The sequence below is a fragment of the Thamnophis elegans genome, chromosome 8, assembly GCF_009769535.1.
Source record: "Thamnophis elegans isolate rThaEle1 chromosome 8, rThaEle1.pri, whole genome shotgun sequence".
Taxonomy (NCBI): domain Eukaryota; kingdom Metazoa; phylum Chordata; class Lepidosauria; order Squamata; family Colubridae; genus Thamnophis; species Thamnophis elegans.
In genome coordinates this window covers 45,841,221-45,861,102 of record NC_045548.1, presented here as the reverse complement: position 1 = coordinate 45,861,102, position 19,882 = coordinate 45,841,221, and the positions used below count along the sequence as shown (strand labels likewise).

Below are 19,882 nucleotides of genomic sequence, written 5' to 3'. Positions count from 1 at the left end.
GGACTTTGTGATGTCCTTGGGATCAGCAGGATGTGCCCTTCTCTATTACTGTCCCTTTCACAGGGGTCGCCTAAGACCATTCATCTCCACCGGGGTCACCCATGCTCAGGAGCGCGTCCTGAAGTGGCAGGTATATGAAGAGTTCTGGGCGGCAAAGCAGCCTCCTCTCAGCTCTGGGCGCAATCCATACGCAGCACTGCCCGGTCTCCATGCCACGGAAAAGCTGAGGTGCTGAAGTGGGAGAGAGATGGCTGCTTCTGAGTGGCGGATCGGCTCTGACGGATGTCCGAACCGAGCATGGTTGGTGCTTCAGCCTAGCTGCCTGCACAGGGGCAGAGCAGGAGACCTGCGGGGCAGTCGGACCACCCACTTCAGCTGACGGGAAGGGCTCTTGCCTAGGCAGGCGCATGCCGGGATTCAAGCTGTCAGGGGTGGCCTCTGCCACCCCTGCCGCCCATCCTATCCTGCGGGCTGAACTGAACTCATAGGCTTTTTGGCTCCTGGGAAGGGCTGGCAGGAGAGGTCAGAGGGGAGGACAGGCCCCGCCCACCCATTCCTTTCATCCCGAGGAATTCCACTCAGGATGGAAGCACAGTTCAATGTAGCTTAAGCCTCCATTTAAAATCCCATTTAAAGGGGAACTTCTTAATCTTTGTTAAGAAAGAAAGAAAGGAAGGAAGGAAGGAAGGAAGGAAGGAAGAAGAAAAGGGAGGGAGGAATAGAAAGAAAGAAAGAGAAAGAGAAAGAAAGAAAGAAAGAAAGAAAGAAAGAAAGAAAGAAAGAAAGAAAGAAGAAAAGGGAGAGAGGAATGGAAAAAAAGGAAGAAAAGGGAGGGAGGAATGGAAAGAAGAAGGAAAGAAAGAAAGGAGAAAAAGAAAGAAAGAAAGAAGAAAGAAAGAAAGAAAGAAAGAAAGAAAAAAGAAAGTAAAAGAAAGAAAGAAAGAAAGAAAGAAAGAAAGAAGAAAGAAAGAAAGAAAGAAAGAAAGAAAGAAAGAAAGAAAGAAACCGGGTGGGTGAGTGGAATGGAATGTAAAAAAAGTAAAATTAACAAAGTGAAACTCATGTAAACCACGAACTGCTGCTGGAGGCAGGCAGGGAGGTTGTCTTATCCTGGGAAATCCCAGCCTGGCTGATCTTCTCCCAAACCAAGATTGGCAGATTGATCACTATGCTTTAATTATGTTCAATTTGTAATAATGAAAATACATCCTGCATATCAGATATTTATATTACGATTCATAACAGTAGCAAAATTACAGTTACGAAGTAGCAATGAAAATAATTTTATGGTTGAGAGTCACCACAACATGATGAACTGTATTAAAGGGTCGCGGCATTGGGAAGATTGAGAACCACCATTTTAGAGGCTTTGTCAATGTTGGTCACCAAGACCATTCCCACCAACCTAAGCCTCACCCCCTACCAGCATTGATGATTGTTACTAATTTGGTAATAAAACATCTGCAAGAAAACAAGCAAGTTCCATGACCACCGTAGACCTTTCATTTCAACCTTGAGCTACAAATATTCTTCTCTATTGTTCCATGTTGTTTGCTACAGATGTTCCCAGCAATTTTAGAGTGAATAATGCTTGTGTATGGATAAAACAAAAACATAACTTTGGGAGAAGTGCTGGAACTTACATTAAATGTTATGTTGTCCCTTACAGCATATTTACTGTGCTGTGTAAGTAACTGAGCTCACATAACATATATGATAAAGTTAGTTAAAGACCTGGCTCTGTATTTACATGTGTTAAGGATTTTGGCTACTGTCTTCCATAGCTTGCATGTTATACAAATTCTATTTGGATAATAGTCAGGAAATTAATTCACTAAGCTGAAGAAAGTAAGGAAGAATCCCTGTGGAGTTAGGAATATCTCATAGGGTAATAGGTATAATTTATTTCCTGTGTACTTGGAGCGGGACGTGGGGAATCTTTCTGCCTTCAGAAATCTCTCTTCTCTACCCCTAAGGATATGGGTGATACTGGGGAGTTTTAGTTTCAGTCTTGCAATACAGTATAATAGTTTTGGTTTAGAAATTTGAGCATTGTCAACCTACTTCTATTTTCTAAGGAATACTTTCATGATTCTGTATTTCTGTAGTTCTGCAATATTTATTAATAGGGTAAGATAATCTTCTACCATCTGGCATCAGACTTTAGTTTTCAAGTTTATATTTTATGTCTGATTACTAATAATGCAATGTTGGGCAATTTTCCCATCAGTATAATGCGTTAAAAGCAAAATGAATATTGTTTTCCATTTACCCATTAATATCATTTCCTGTTTTTTTTTTCTTATTTCAGGATTCAAACTTCATTAAAGTTTGCATGTCTTTCGTTTTATCATGAGTTTATTTGGTATCTGCAAAGAAATAATACAGCTATTCCAACAGGTATTGGCTAATGTTATAGCTTTTATTAATATTATTATGTGAAGTATTTTATGTGCAGTTAAACATAAAATAATGTTTTATGAATAAAATCATTATTCATTATGATCTATTTTTTTCCTATTGGATGTGTTCCTTGGCATTAGTTTTTGACTCCTAGTAATGTAGCACCTGCCTGGACAAGGTGCTGCAGTTTCCTAATAAGGTTTTTTGAAAGTGGTTTACCATTGCCTCCTTCTTAAAGTTGAGAGAGTGTGATTGGCCCACAGTCACCTAGCTGGCTTTGAGCAAATGACAAGATTAGAAATATAACCATTACACCAAACTGACTGTACAGAATTGATATATTAGAATTAATAGAGCAATAATATTATGCTACCTGATTTGTTTAGAAATAATAATATGCTATCTGATTTGCTTCATTTTCAACAAATTAATACTTAACTTTTTATATCTTAGAAATTAAACTACTTGTTGGATTATTCTAATCTTCTTGACTGGACAATTTATACTACAAGTATCATTTTCGTGTCATCTTTATTTGTGACGTTACCAATCCGTTTACAGTGGGATTGTGGTGCAATTGCTATACTCTTGGCTTGGACAAACTTCTTGCTCTATTTGCAAAGGTAATTTAGAATTTGAAAGAATGTAGTTACAAATTATTAAATTATTCTGTATTAGGTTTTGAGCCACTGTAGAATGATTTAAATCCACAGGTTTATATAAGTATAGAAAGTTTTTAGAGAATGGTAATTTATATTTGAAGACTATACAAATATCATAGCTTTAGAATATTCTGAGCCTGATACAATATCTGAAAATTGGAACCTATGTGCTAAATAAGTAAAGTTGCTAAAGTAAAGTTGCTGAATTCAAATCAGATTGGTTTCAAATTGTGTGGGATCAAATCAAATAACTATGTTCATTATTGAATCTAATTTTTCCTAAGCTATGGTATCCCCTTTTCAAACAACAAAACAAAACAAACAAACAGACAAATAAATACTATATTTTTATTAGAGACAAGTTTTGAAGAATAATCCCAATATAGCGGGAAAAGTCTATGAAGATTCTAATTTATCCAGGTCATAGTTGTCCCAAAGCTGTGTTTTCAGCTGGCAACTTGACTTTCTTGGCTTTTTAAAGACGTTCTGCTTCTCATCCAAGAAGCTTCTTCAGAGAACTGAAGACGCTTCTTGGATCAGCAGTGAAAAGAAAAACAAGGAAGTCCAGCTGCCTCTTGAGAAAATACCTTTGGGATAGTGGGAAAAGAGAAAGTTAATCTCAATCATTTGACTCATTCTATTAAAATGATTTCCTAAGGACAGGAAGGTATTTTCACTATGATACCAATTTTCTTGGATGTAGCTCATCAGACGAAGACAAGGAAAACTTCTAGATATTCACCTCAAGGACTTAATATAGCCCAGTTATTTTTCATGCAATGACACCCCAATGCCTACATATGTAAACAGAACAAGGTTATTAAAGCATATTGTACTTGTATTTATGTTCTCCAGGAACTACCATTTTTCTCAACTAATAATGAATAATAGTGAGTATAATTAGAGGCCATTGTTAGCCATTATCTTTTCCATTACTATATGACAGAAGCAGTTTTATGAAAAATACTTTAATTATTCTGAACCTTTTAACATTCAACTAAAGTACTTTAGTTTCTCATATTACAAAAGGAGAAAACTTTTCTTCAATATTTCTTCAGTTTAAAAATGTGAGATTTACAGCATACATAAATAGTTACTGTAGCCAATACATATTTTACTACAAGGCAACCACACTGTTGTTTCCACCCATGAGGACCAGATTCTATTCCCATAAAAGACAAAAGAGAATGGAGACTGAATCAGAATTAATGAAAAAGGATAGTTACTAAAATGAGAATCTTATCCAGAAATATTTCTTGGTTGGGGAACTATAAAGACAAATAAAATAGTAGTAATTTTTATAGGGGACTTCTCAAATGCGTCATGTGATTAACAGATTATGAAAATTGAATTTTAAATTCAATATTGTGTTTTTTCTTCCCAGATTTGAAAATTATGGAATATATATTGTGATGTTTTGGGAAATTTTGAGGACTCTGATACGGATCGTTATTGTTTTCTTTTTTTTGATGTTAGCATTTGGGCTCAGCTTCTATGTTCTTCTTGGTTCACAGGTTTGAAATATCATATTAAATACTTTGGAAAATTATTTTAATGCAAAAAATAATTTTATTAAAATAACTGAGCTCTTCAATGGGATTGTTATTACTTAAGCCAAGTTAAATGTGACAGCAGCATCTTGGGGCTGATGTTCTCTAGGTCTTGATGGATACACTAAAATGTGAAGTGGTAGACAGAAGTAACGAATTTGATTGATTATAAACCATCAAGTGACTGTGAACAAAGTTTCATTAACTGAATATGATAGTACTGTTTCATGAATTTGAGGCATAAAATTTAGACAACATGAAGGTGTTTTTAATAACTTTAATGCATAAACATGCTAGTGTCTATCACCTGATTTTAAAAATTATGTTAACTAAAATTAATCAGAAATAAATAATCAGTCTTTATTATCACATTTATTTTCTTAATAAATTCGGTGTTTCTGGGCATCAAATAGCTGAAGATTAAGTTATAGGTGACTACAGCATTGTTTTGTTGCTAATGAGATCCCTCAACATGCATAGATAACCTGAGCCACAAAGAGGAGAAGTTAAATGACTGTTTTTGAGGCTATCCAACTCTGCAAAATCCAAATGTACCTACTGTTTAAAAATCAATATATACTTGTTGCCTACCAATGATAAATGCTTGCAAATTAAAAATATATATCCCTGAATTTTCTTTGGATTGCTTAATATGAGCACTGAAGGCATTTAAAAATCTATCATAATCTCTATTAGATCTGTTAAATAGAAAATTAAAGATATATTTAAAAGAACACGAATAATAACATTTGAGATAATAAAACACCTATGAAAAACCAGGAAATTACATGTGAGTCTGAAAACAGAACACTATAAATTACTATGTTTCTTCTTTTGCCTTTTAGCAAACATATGGCACACCATATCTTTCAGTAATGCAAACATTTTCCATGATGATAGGAGATAACAACTACCGTGAGGCTTTCCTTGAACCAATGCTGGCTGATAAACTTCCTTTTCCATTCCTGAGTTTTATCATTCTCCTTATCTTTTCTATGCTTATCCCTATTCTTCTTATGAACTTACTGGTAAGAATTAACTATTTTAAGTTCAGGTGTTGAATGTATGCATGTTCCAAGCATAACTTAGAACATGCATACATTTATTTTATTTATGTTTGCCTATGGAAAATATACTTCCAGAGATATGAAGGGAGCAGTTGCTGCAATTTATTAGGAGTAATAACAGGCATCAACAACATTTCCTTTTTGGCTTGTTGAGGGTAGAAATAATATTCTCTATTTAGTATCTATTTTTAATATTATCTATTTTTCCTAATATGGGAAGAATTCTCCTTTTAGCCCATTGAAGTCTATTCTGACTAACAAACATCAGCCACTGTCTGCATTTCTTAAGGGATTAATTAAAGGAATTTTAAAGAGATTGTACATAGGGATTTCTGCAGGCAAATCACACAACTAGCTGTACCTGTACTTCCATAATGTATTATTTACGATGCTTATAGTCACCGAAGACATTACAACAAAACTGCATGACTGCCATCCAGAAATGGCTCAAAGTGATATTACAAGAACGTTTATTATCCTTTCTGAAATACCTGAACAATAAACTCTCATTATCTCTTACACACTCAATGTAGGGGCACCAGAAAAAGCTGCTTTCTAATCATTTATTTCCATATAGGATTATTGTAGCATGTTGTTTCTTGGACTGTCTTTGAAAATCTGGGTGGTTCAAATATTGCATCTAGCTTGATTATAGTTGGAATTGATGACTATTTGCATTTTATTTCAAATTTGTTCAATTTAGTCTATTGGGGTAGAGTGAATTGGGAAGGTGAAAAGCTTTTAATGACTACAGATGAAGAAATCCAAGGCTCTACTTACATACAGTACCTAGACTATCAATTCACTATGTGGTCCATTTCTGGCTGCTCAGCTTTGAAGTTCAAAGAGAAATAATAGAGAAAATAAGAGAAATAATAAGTCAGTATCTAAACCGCCACCTTTTTTCTCACAACGGATGAGTGGACATCCATAATTTTGATTATTTCCAGTGGTACTTCTGATTTTTTTTTAGGATACAAAGGAATTCATTATTTAATTATCTTTGAATTACTGCATTAAAATTTTAAAGTGCTATTGTATGCCATCCTTTTTTTTGTATTGTACAAAACTCTACCTGGATCTGTATGAAACAAATATTTTGATTTATTGAATATATATTAGATGTCTATAGAGATTCTCAGTCATCCAGGTCTTGGTTGTCCCAAAAGTGCCTTTTCAAGAGGCAACTGGACTTTCTTTGTTTTTCTTTGAAGACATTTCGCCTCTCATCTAAGAAGCTACTTCAGCTCTGAATTTTTCAACTTTGAAGAAGCTTCTTGGATAAGAAATGAAACCAGAAAGTCCAGTTGCTTCTTGAAAAAGCATCTTTGGGAGAATATATGTTAGGTTCCTGTTATGATGGTAGGACTTTTTAGTTTAATTGTGTAAAATGGTGATTTAACTGAACAGGATTGAAATGTTTGAAAAGCCTGATTCTGATTTCTGTGTTGTAGATTGGTTTGGCTGTTGGTGACATTGCAGAGGTGCAAAGGTTTGCTGCAATGAAAAGAATAGCAATGCAGGTTTGTGAAGTGCATGATTTTATATTGATTTGCCCCTTTGCTGCTGGGAAAGTAAATTGAAAATAATTGGGAAATTGCCTGAATTATTCTTCTGACAAGTTACGTGAAAGTCTAGAAACCTAAAGATAAGGAAAATAAGGAAACTTTCATGTCTTAAAATCCAGGAATGAATATGTATATCCATACCCTTCATACTATGTCTGTTGTTAATGCAAAGCATAGATGTGACATAAAAATAGTGTTCCAAATAAATTAAAGGTGCATGATCCGAAAATAAGAACTTCCACACGCTTCCCTACTTTTTAAACCTTGGAAAATCATTCTTACTCTCATCGTGTCCACCTATTTCTTCAGACATTAGCTTCTGTTGCTTAAAATTTTCAATGTCTCCCTTCCTGAGGGCCTCATTTGGTTTTTGCTTTACCACATTCTGAAGAATCCCACTCCTACCGAATTCAATTTTTATATTTCCCCTTACAGATTTAGCTCATGTTTCCATGTATCAAAGTGGTGAAAGCATGCTTACATTTTACTTCTTTTGACAAATTTATTATTTGCAACTGATCACATAGTACTAGTACTACTACTTTTCTGCCAACATCTGCTCATTTTAAAAACTTGTCCATCCATTTTCCTTCTAGCAAACATTCTACTGAGTTACACGGATTCTTCTGTTTGCTTTAGTCTTTCACCACTTAGCTATATCATGAAATTTTTTTATTCCATTTTTCCTGTCAAACATTAACTTGGTATTTGATTCATTAATTTCCTTATGATTTTTTTCTAGTTGTTTCAGTCTAGCTAATATTCATTGCAAATGATGTTCTCATCCAATAGGTACAATTGGCATATATTCACATCCATAAGTATCATGCCATTGCTGCAAGCCTTCCTTATACTTTTATCATAAATGTATTAAACAAATAAGAAGCATCACAAATCTTTTATTTGCTTCCTGTTCAGTGTTGAACCATTCAATAAGCTGTCAATTTACTCCCACGCATACTTTACAACTATCATATACTTTATTCTTATGCCATTGAGTAACCATCAACCTCATATTTGTGATAAAATATGACATTATAACCTATAATTTTTTCATATTGTACAGAAGTGTACAATAAACTTACTCATTGTTATATTTTTTCAATGACTAGTACAAATTCAGTATACATGCCCTGCCTTGTACAAACTGATTTATATTTCCTGAATTTTGTTCAGTGCCACCATCATAACCTTTCACCAGAATTCTTCTTAACACCTTCCCAAGCATAACTAATCCTAAAGTTTTTGATTACATTCTTGCTATTTTGTACAGGAAAACAATAATAGCATTCTTCCAATTTACACCCAGATTAAACCTGTCATGCATCTATTCCACAACAAACTATATGCGTATTTCAATACTCTTTCAGACATACTATTTACACCTACAGCTTTGCCATTTCTGAATTATATCACATCATTTATAGCTTCTTTTTCTAGAAATTTATTCCAGTCTATGCATTTGCATTTCTCAATGAATATGTCATTTGCATGGCATATGCATTTCAAATTCTTTTCAGTCTTTAACACATCACTGTTATTTCTAAAATCCTTTTTCTAGTATTCCCTTCCTTCATTTTTTCTTTCTTTTTTTCTTTTTTCAACAGCTCTATTCAAGCTCTTTAACATTTGCTTCTCTTACATTCCAATTCACAGTCTCTTATGCTGCAGTTTTTGCCAGATTGCCCATAGATATTTCATATATAATAACATCTACCACTCCTGTTGATTAATTGAAGTTTTCATATAAAGCATGTTATTAAGATTAGTTGTTCCTGTGCTATATGCAATATCCCCAGCTAATGATTAGAACCAAATCAGTCATTTGAGTATACTTTGATTAGGATTGTACAAGGACAAATAAAGTCCATTTTTTTTCCTGAGCACATCCATGTTATACTATACAATCAAAAGATTATGTTGCCACCCAACACACTTTTGCTGACATACTACCAGCCTATATGTGCCTTTTACTTACATGCTCTAACATTGCCTGTTATCATGTCCAGCTAATCTTTGAAATACTTAATCTAAATATGGATTAATTTTGGATTTCCCAGGATTGGAAAATTTTGTCAGCATTTCTAATTACTTTAAAGCTTTACACTATATGAAGCATTATCCTTAATACATAAGCTTTTAATATGGTGTTATGAGAAATGACATGACCAGAGATTAATTTATCAATTTTTCTATTCATTTTTTGTGAGGGGAGGTGGAAAACCTTAACTTAGTTTTTTATCCAAAAATCAACCTTACTTAAGCTTAAATTTATAACAATTTTTCTATATAGCATGTGGAATTAATCTAGGAAGTGAATGGACAGCCCAGTTCTGATGGCACAGTTCTTTAGTTTTATGTTTTAGCAAGTTTATTTATTTCTTTTAGGTTGATCTTCATACAAACCTAGAAAAAAAACTACCATATTGGTTTCTCAGTAGAGTTGATCAAGAATCCATTGTTGTGTATCCCAATAGACCTAGATATTGTGGGTTTATGGTAAGTTAAAAACAAGAATGACTGAGCTTTTGATTTCTATCCATCTTCCAAGCTCCAGAAACAGGAAGCAAAGAAAAGAGGGGCCCAGACTAATGCAATTCTTTTTCAATCTTTCAATGTTGTAATGTCTGCCAAGGACTAAACTGACAATAAAACTCAAAGCAAAGAGAAATTGGCCTTTCATAATCTACTTTCTATTACTTCTGATTGTTGCTTTGGCAGTGAATGCAAGGAAGAAAGATGCTGGTACTTTCTCTTTGCTTCTTGCATTTCTTTAGTCTCCTGCCAGAGCTAAGAAGAAGAAAGATCTTACAAACAGGCAAGCCAAAAGGAGAGGTGTTTGAAGTTCACCAAGAGAACCAGAGAACAATAACTTCACTGCAAACCAGATTCATAATTGGTTTTGAAATAACAGAATTGGAAGGGACCTTAGAGGTCTGCTAGTCCAACCTCCTGCTCAGGCAGGAGAGCCTGTATAATTATAAGCAAATGGTTGTCCAATGTCTTGTTAAAAACACCTCCAGTGTTGAGTACCTACAACTTCTGTAAGCAAGTTGTTCCATTGATTAATTGTTGTAACTGTCAGGAAATTTCTCCTTACTTTAGGTTGATTCTTTCCTTAATAAGTTTCCATTCACTGCTTCTTGTACTGTCTTCAGGTGCTTTGGAGAATAGAGAATAAATACAATATTCTACTTAAGACACTTTACAAGCTTCAAAGAAGTTTTGATTTCTGGGTGGTACAGTCTTAAATTTGTTAGAATAATTTAATATTTCTATTAATTCTTTTTCTTTTCAGAGTGTGTTCCACTATTGCTTTGGATGGGATAATACAGCAGCTGATACACAGAGTGCTGACACAACATTAGAACTTGAAGTATTGAAACAGAAGTACAGGTATTTGTTAGTTCTATGCTAAGGAAATAAAGTAATGAAACTTCTAGTAGTAGGAATTATGACTTTGCAGACTAAGGATTTTATTTGCAGGACAGTATTTTATTTTCAATAGTATTATTAAAACACAATACAAATGACTATGTATTTTTACTGTAGGCAGAAGGAAGCATTTACTGAACTATTTTTCAATAATTTTCATAGTATATTTCTGATAATCTTGGAGGTAGTAAAGAGTCTGACGTGCATCTTGGACTATGTTCCTCACTACAATCAAATCAATCTTACAACATACAAAATTTCTAATGTTTTAAATTTTCAAAATAATATTTATATATTATGAAATATATATAAATTGAAGAGCCTTTGTTATTCATATATTGAGAAGACAGTGATCAAGTGACAAACTGGATTATTACAAACAGCATGAATTCAAATTAGTCTTGAAACAAAAAAGAACTTGACCTAATGTAAAGAAAGTGTTATTATTCCCATAGCATATATAGGGTTAATTTTTAGTAAATACCAACTTCAATACAGTACCCAAGAAAAATGGGAGCTATTAGGTGTTCTCCATTATTGTTGAACATTGGTTGAAGAACATGAATCTTTATCATACTATGAAAATATTACAAATATGAAGATATTATAGAAAAAAAGGAAGAAAAACTCCCTTCTCCAGGGGAACAAGTCATAAAACTCTCAGGTTATAAGCCTTGAATTACAAAAATGTGTTTCAAATAAAATACTTTTAACAATATATGTACAATTTTCATCTGTTGTTATTTTGAATTGGTGTAAATATTTCTTAAATCAAAAGTATTTCTTTTTTCTGCAAAAGGAAATCTTATTGTCAAAATAATTTAAAGGGCATCATCTTCAGAACAGATTCATTAAGTATCTTAATCATCTTTTCATATTTATACATTTTAATATATATTTAATATATCACCTATAATATAATATCATGTATTAAAATGTATATCTTCTTTTAGTTTTTCTGAGTGATAGTGGAGTTAAGACAAAAAACATTAAATATATTTTAATTTCTTTTCATTTTAAATTTAAATAGTAGCAAACAAGTTTTAGAGGGATTCAGAGAGTGTGACCAAAATATAAGTTTGTGCATGCAGCTCTGAGGTCCTTATTGGTGTAGCTGTATAACTTACCAACTTGTCCTCTAACCAATGTATGTTTTTGGTCTCCAGGCTTAAGGACATTGGAACTCTGGTGGAAAAACAGCACAATCTCCTTAAACTAGTTGCACAAAAGATGGAAATAATGTCTGAGGTAGAGGATGAAGATCCAAATGATTTATTCCAGAACAAATTTAGGAAAGAGCAGTTGGAACATAAGAACAGTAATGGGATACAGTGCTCAAAGCAGTGAAATCGAAATGTGCCTAATTTGGTTACAACTATCTTCATTTTTTAAATATAAAATAGCTTCCTAGTAAGAAATAGAAGTTAACACTGTGGCATTTTAAGTTGGGACGGGAGTTATCATTGTGGGACAGTAGTACATCAATGTGGTTTACTATTGATTAGCAAGTCCCCTCAATTCCAGCAAGCTGGTTAATAAGCAAATACTGGGCTATGCAATGCTGGATATTCCCTTCCTCTTGGCTCCCTATAGATAATTGCTCACTGTTATGTTGCAATAGTGGCTAACCAGGACTGGCTGAATTATTTCAGCATAACTACTCTAGGCTTCTGTATTCTGTATTTAGAGGCTTTTCTACCACGCCATGGTATATAATGTTAATTTAGTTATTACCATACAGTAAAATGTTTTCAACAGGGGAATATATAAAAGACTTAGTTTAAATATTAACACATAGTGTAATTAATGCAGTAGCAGCTTTGTTGATTAATTCAGGGCAACTAAGCCAAATTTATCTCTTCAGAATGTCAAAGAGCTTAATATTATAGTTGGATTTTCAGAGTCAATACAATCTCATTTACATCAAACTGGTTTTCCTGAAAGTATGGTAATAGGGAATATTGAAGACTGACCTCTATGCTTATTGTAGGGAATAATTATATAAGGGGCACTGTGCTAGAAAGCAAGAGACTGTGAGTTCAAGTCTTAAAATCTAATTAGGCGACCTTGGGCTAGTCATTCTCTTGCAGTCCAATTCACCTCACAGGGTTGTTCTTGTGGGGAAAATAAGAGAAGGAAAGTGTGTTGGATGTGTTCACCATCTTGAGTTATTTGTAAAAATAACAAAGGTGGGTTATAAATAAATTTGATAGCTTACATTTTAAACATTTTTGACAGATTAAACATTAATTCATCAACTAATTTGTTCAGATATTTAACAAATACTTCTGTGCTTAGGATTGGGCAATTGCTTTGTCACCTCTAAAATTCTTCAAGTTTCTTTCAACTTGCATTTTCCACAATATTCTTCAATGGCGGTTGAACTGCCTCTAAAAATTGGAGTCTAAACACATCTAGAAAATGTCAGGTGTTAGGTGTTTCTATTCCAGTTCTGAATGTATCAATTTACTGAGAAACACAATGTCCTATGGGGGTGGGGTGCATGCCCATATGCATGCATGGACACTCGTATGAGTCAGTGTTGACTCCTGGTAACTGCCTGGACTAGTTCCTGCAATTTTTTGGCATGGTTTTGCATATGGTTTACCATTGCTTTCTCCTTAGGCACATGAGTGGTTCAGATAACTTATCTGGCTTTGTTTCTAAGGTGGGACTAGAACTCACGGTGTATCAGTTTCTAGCCTGATGCCTTAACCACCAAATGAAACTTAGCTCTCTCAATACTTCTGCTCCATTTTCAAACAAAACGAATTCATAAGTCTGTGCAAAGTATTTGAAAGAAGTGATTCACAAAGAAGGTTGGTATGAGAGAAGAACCATTCCTTGTAGTAGTAAAGGAACTGTGTCTTAAAGTTTAATGTAGTTGCTTTTCCTAGTTATCTGTGTATCTGATTTGTTTTGCTGATGTTCCTAGAGAGAGCATTAACTATACATTGGAAGGATTGAACTAGTATGAAGGTTCAACTCTTGCAGAGTCCTTGCTGCTCTTTAAGCATTACAAGTTGTGTAAAGAAATGTTTGAAATCAAGCAACTAAGCTCAGAAAGCACCACAGTTCAATCCCGAACTACAGATATTTTCTTCTATTGATTCAACTCTTCCAAAAATGTACTTGCTTTAATACTTTGAAAGAGAGTGCTTTGCTCATGCCCATACATTTTAAAAGCACCTTTTTTAGCAATATAAATAGCAATAGCATTTACACTTATATACTGCCCTATAGAGCACTCTCTGAGTGATTTACAAATGTCAGCAATAGCAATAGCAGTAGACTTATATACCGCTTCATAGGGCTTTCAGCCCTCTCTAAGCGGTTTACAGAGAGTCAGCATATTGCCCCCAACAATCTGGGTCCTCATTTACCCACCTCGGAAGGATGGAAGGCTGAGTCAACCCTGAGCCGGTGAGATTGAACCGCTGAACTGCTGATCTAGCAGTAGCCTGCAGTGCTGCATTTAACCACTGCACCACCTTGGCTCAAAATGTCAACATATTGCCCCCAACAATCTGAGTCCTCGTATTACCAACCTCAGAAGGATGGAAGACTGAGTCAACCTTGAGCCAGTCAGGATCGAACTCCTGGTGTCTGGGCAAGTTAGCCTGCAATACTGTATTCTAACCACTGTGCCACCACAGTCCAATGCTTTGCATGCTAAATCATTGCTTTTATGTCATATGGGAAATTAATCGAGTAAATGATATCAAAACATACATCTCTCTATCCACTGATACATTCATTATGCCTTATAGAAACAGAAATAAACTATAGTCAATATTAGCTAAAATTACAAATAACTGCAGATCTACTCAGATATAAATTCCATAAAGTTCAGTGGACTTGTTAAGATAAATATCTAAAATAAATATCATCTAAATATTCGATGAGACTGTTATCTAGTAATAAAATATTAGAATAAAAATATTAAACAATTGTATTGAATAAGTTCTAGCTAATGCTGGCTTTGTTGACAAAACATATATTGTTCAACAGATAAAATAATGCTACAGTTTGTGTAGATGTGAAGCACAATAAAGAGATTGTAACTATCTTCCTGTTTCAGTAAAACTCCTAATAAACTTGCTTATTTCTATACCATTCAGTTGTCTTTTTTATAAAACAAGAGAAATAATGCATTTTATGCATTTCATTGTGTCTTCTTCTAGTAATGACTGTGATTTTTAAAATCTAAAGATTATTTTAGCCATCCAGTGAATTTCTGATTTCTTTAAAGATGTAAAGAAATTACTATTCCACTTAGGAGTCCACAGAAGATTTATTCATTTGAAAATATCCAATCTTCCTGCTTCTGCAGAACTTTGTACACAAGGAAGAATTCTAGTCTACTTTCTGAGTTTGAATCTACTCAATGTTCCCCAATTTCCACACTTATCTGGCACTTTCTACATGTGTTGAGACTAGAGTTTTTAGAATTTATCACTGTAGAAGTCACCCTTCCATTTACAAAGAATGTTGTTTTATTTGCAGATGTTTTTGGTTTTCAGGGTGAGCCGCCTTCCCCAGTAGATCGCACAGGATGGGCCTTCTCCAGGTGCCATCAGCTGGACAATGCCGACTGGCGACGCCTTGGAGTAGGGCCTTCTCTGTTGCCGCTCCAGCCCTATGGAATGAGCTACCCCCAGAGATCCAGACCCTACCCACTCTCATGGCCTTCCGAAAAGCTATTAAAATCTGGCTATTCCGGTAGGCCTGGGGCTGTTGACCTCTGGATTGAGGTCCAGCCCTGCTTAGATTGGGTGCATGTTGTGTCTTTTTAATTTGTCGTGTTTTATCTGTTTTTAATCTTTTTTAATTTCTGTTTCTGTAAGATGCCGGAGTCCTCCGGGATTGGGCGGCCTATAAATTTAATAAACAGTTAAACAGTTAAACAGTATGGGGTTCTCCAGAATGTACTGGGACCAAAAATCCCAGAGCACTTATACAATTGATTGATGTGATCAGGCTTATGTGCAAGCAGATACAAAGAAATGGCCACTTTTTGTGATGCATATTCCATTATTTTCAATATTATTGTGTTGCATAGAGCAGAATTGCTAGGGTTTAACAGCAAACCATCACACGTAGATATGGAATATACCACATTAACCATATATCTATTGCCTCTGATGAAAATATTTTGTGGGGATGGAAATATTTCCCTTTTTTTCTTTCAGTCTAATAATTTTGTGTCAATTCCTCTTAAATGACTTGTGTCAGCTTTTTTTCAATGTATTTTTGAGGCTATATCTATAGCAAAAAAATATTGGCAGTGTCAGTAGTCTATCATAACACTAGATGGCAATGAATGCTAGTATTTTTTATGAACCATTTTACTGGCTGTTAAAGAATTTGAAGAAACAGTTGATTGATTTTAGTTTTACAGCATATATTATAAAGCAAATATGTTAAGAGTATATAAGACTAGGTTAGGAGCAGATTATCCTGGAATATATGTAGTCACTAAGCTGGCAATGGTTGCTGGGACATAATTACTCAATTTAAGAAAAATATTACGAATCTCTTATTTGGTGGTTGTTTTGTTTAATACTCTTCCTTTTCTTGTCTTTTTTGGGGGGTAAAACTTTTTAAGTGACTTTTTAATGCTTTTGTGTTGTGCTCAGTTAATATCTTTCTACATCTGAAGGCTGGGAAAATGAATCTGTAGCCTTCCCTATTTCTACATGCATAGCTAAAGTTAATTTCTGAGCCAGAGCTTGGATTTGCCAAGTAGAAACAACTATTAATTGAGTAGTGTTAGTGATTTGCCGAAGTTTCCAGTAGTTTTATTTTATTTACTATGAGCTATATATACAGAAAATTCACAGACAGTAAAAACACAATTGTTTTCTACAGATAAGGCTGGACATCATAATAACCATTGTGCACTGGCTAACTTTTTAATGTTAGTATGATTAAAGGAATAAGCCAGCATCATTATTTTGACTAATTGGAAAATACTTATTAAAGTAGACTTATATTCTAAGGTAATAAACCTAAATCTAGACTTAGAGATATTGTGTAACTGGGTATTAATCTCCTTATTTGTTTGTTTGTGTTATATCTTGCTTGTTCAGGAGCTCCATTCATAATTCATAGATGTCCTGCTTTCTATTTTTTCCCAACAATAATTCTACATTAGGTTAGGGTAAAAGAGTATGTTATTGGCCCAAGGCCTGCCACTAGTGTGAGCATGTTTAGATAAAAATTGTTCTTGCGATATGTGGATCAAAATGTACCAAACTGAGGAACACAGAGCTTAATATTAGTAGGGAATGAACATTGCATAGATATCACCAAAGAATAAATATCAATAGTGGGTGGAAAGTATAGTCTGCCTATAATACATGGTTTAAGCAAACAGTTATTTACATGTCAAATGAATGAATATCAATATGAAACATGATTGTTTATAAAGGAAGATTGAGAAAATTAGTGAAGAAATATAACAAAAAAATGAAATGTGGAATGCACCATTATTTGGAAAGAGTGTGTGTGTGTAGTATTAAAATTTTAAAACACATTTTAAAATATAGCTAATATTGAGTAATGCATGACATAAATAATGATTTATATAGTATTACTATTGCATAACACTATACTTTTAAAAAAGAACTGTTATATTAAAAGGTCTATATAATGAAGAAAGGAAAGAAAATATGTATTAAACCCAGGAAAAAAGAAAAAGACATTTAAACCTCCCATAAAAGAAAGTAAAATAAAAAAACCATAGATTTTTTTAAAGATAAAGATTCCCTTCGCACATATGTGCTAGTCGTTTCCGACTCTAGGGGACATCTCGGTTTCAAAGCCGAAGAACCAGCGCTCTCCAAAGACATCTCTATGGTCATGAATTGGTATGACTAAATGCTGAAGGCACATGAAACACTTACTTTCCCACCAAACGTGGTTCCTATTTTTCTACTTACATTTTTACATGATTTCGAACTGCTAGGATGGCAGAAGCTGGGACAAGTAATAAGAGTTCACTCCGTTACATGGTGCTAGGGATTTGAACCACCAAATTGCCATCCTTTCTGATTGAAAACTCAGTGTCTTAGTCACTGAGCCACTGCATCCCTAAAAAAAAACATACTGCTGAATAAAACAAAAATATCACTTCATCTAACACTGCTGAAATTATATCACTTTTTTCTGTGTTGTTATGATGATTCTTTCTCTGAACAACATGTTAAATATAGACCATATAGCAGGGGTGTCAAACTGGCAGCCCTTGGGGCAGATGTATCACACAGAGGCAGTGCCCACCCTGGCTCGCAAAGGCAAAAAACGTCACCATACAACATCATGTGACACAATCGAGTTTGACACCCGTGCCATACAGGAGCATGTTGTCAGGTCTTGCCTCTCATTCAGTACAATGAAATTCAAAAGCTGATGTTCACAAATTTAATTATGCATGTAGATTTTAGAATACAAAAATTCTTGCACAACTTTTTGCAATATGTTCTTCATGAGTTGAAAGGCCAAGTTCAAAAATTGAAAGATTCCAGATTTTTGGCATATATATATGCGAATATATATATATATATATATAATCTTTAACCCTGAATCACTTTCCAAGAATCTGATTCACTGCACTGATAATAACTAATAATAATTACTAATGGTCACGCCCGTAACACACATGCCAAAGTTTCTTCAAATTTATTACTTTTCCCGCGTAGAAAAAATGGGAAACAATCTTTTAAAAACATTCGTAGAAGGGGTCCAATAGACCCTAAAGTGGAATATTCTGAACTTAATGACTTTTTAAGCCTTAAGAATGATTCCCAGGAGAAAAATGTACATGGAAGAAAAGGAAAGAAAAGTGAAAGAAATTAAAGTAAAACGATGACTGCAAAAAAGTGCGGGTTCCGGGGAAAAAATCAGAGAACAAAATAGAACAATTTCTCCTTGCTATGAGTAAAAAGTGGATATAAGGAAAGAGTATATGGAAGCTTCTGGGAACAGAACGGATTGAATACATTTACATTAATTTATATCTATAGTTAAGTTAATAGAAATTAAGCCTATAGTTAATAGGAATTAAGAAAAACTACAATTGGTAGAATTCAGAACGTAAGATGTTCTTAATGACAGACAGAAAAAGAATGAATCCTGCAAAAATGACGATGAAAAAGAGTTAATGCATATTGTAGATAAGTATTGTCAAAAAAGGGGACAAAACTCGATATTAAAAAAGTATAGTTAATTTTTATTCAAAAATAAATCTTGAGTTTATTTGTTTTATATCCTATCTTTATTGTGTACAATTTAAAGTGGAATTATGTTCCCTCCTCCAATTTGCCCCTCAACAACAACCCTGTGATAAAGGTTGGGATGAGGGTCACAGGATGGCCCAAAGTCACCTTGCTGTATCAGTGGGTCTTGTCAAACTAGAATTTCTACATATTTTCAAACTCAGTAGTTTTTTCTTTTATCTCAGCAACTTTAAGATGTGTGAACTTCAGCTGCGAAATTCTGGCTCCAAGTAAAAATAATATTGATGGTTCTCAAAGGAAAACATATCATGTTTTATCTTTAACTTTTTATAATAGTCTATAATTCCCACTGAATTAGCTCAATTTTAAATCACCTTTATTCAAAAGTGAGATACAAATTAATTAAATATATTTCATTACGTGGAAGGAAAAGCAACTGCTCTTTTATGACATTTTGAATCAAGTCTTTGATTTGAAAAAGATTGGGAACAAATCTATTCAGCCATTCTCCATACCTGAAGGCAGTAATGTGTAGTTCCCCCTCAATGTTGGTTGATTGTAATGAAATTTATGAATGAAAAATATATTAATATAATATTAGATTTTTTTTCATAAAAATAGCAAATATAACCCCTTCTTAAAGCTGTCAAGTTGACCTGAAATATCCCACCCAAGATAAAAGGTTCAAGAATTATTATGTGCAATAATTTTGTTTTAGTTTTAATGTAATTTAATTTTAATGTGATTTAAGAATAAAAGCACTCTATTGTAATTCAAAGTATGAATTTTTAAATAATTCTATACAATTATTTGTGGTTTCTAGGAATAGAATAATGGTATTTTAGAAAGAAACAAAGGTAGAGGACACTTCATTGGCATTTTTTTGCTTAGATTCATATATTCATTACATACGTCAAATGAACCAACCACTTACAAAAGTCTGTCTTTTAATCTCAT

General features: G+C 33.8%; 1 protein-coding gene across 1 annotated transcript in view; it reads left to right on the top strand.

Moving 5' to 3' along the window:
- Nucleotides 1–12,049, top strand: part of TRPA1 (transient receptor potential cation channel subfamily A member 1) — a 54,328-nt gene extending 42,279 nt beyond the window's left edge. Inside the window, 10 exon segments of the mRNA XM_032222923.1 lie at nucleotides 2,312–2,342; nucleotides 2,345–2,400; nucleotides 2,857–3,026; nucleotides 4,450–4,579; nucleotides 5,461–5,643; nucleotides 7,137–7,205; nucleotides 9,639–9,749; nucleotides 10,549–10,646; nucleotides 11,852–12,003; nucleotides 12,006–12,049. Of these exon segments, the coding sequence (XP_032078814.1) occupies nucleotides 2,312–2,342; nucleotides 2,345–2,400; nucleotides 2,857–3,026; nucleotides 4,450–4,579; nucleotides 5,461–5,643; nucleotides 7,137–7,205; nucleotides 9,639–9,749; nucleotides 10,549–10,646; nucleotides 11,852–12,003; nucleotides 12,006–12,049 (1,044 nt within the window).
- The last annotated feature ends 7,833 nt before the right edge of the window (nucleotides 12,050–19,882 follow it).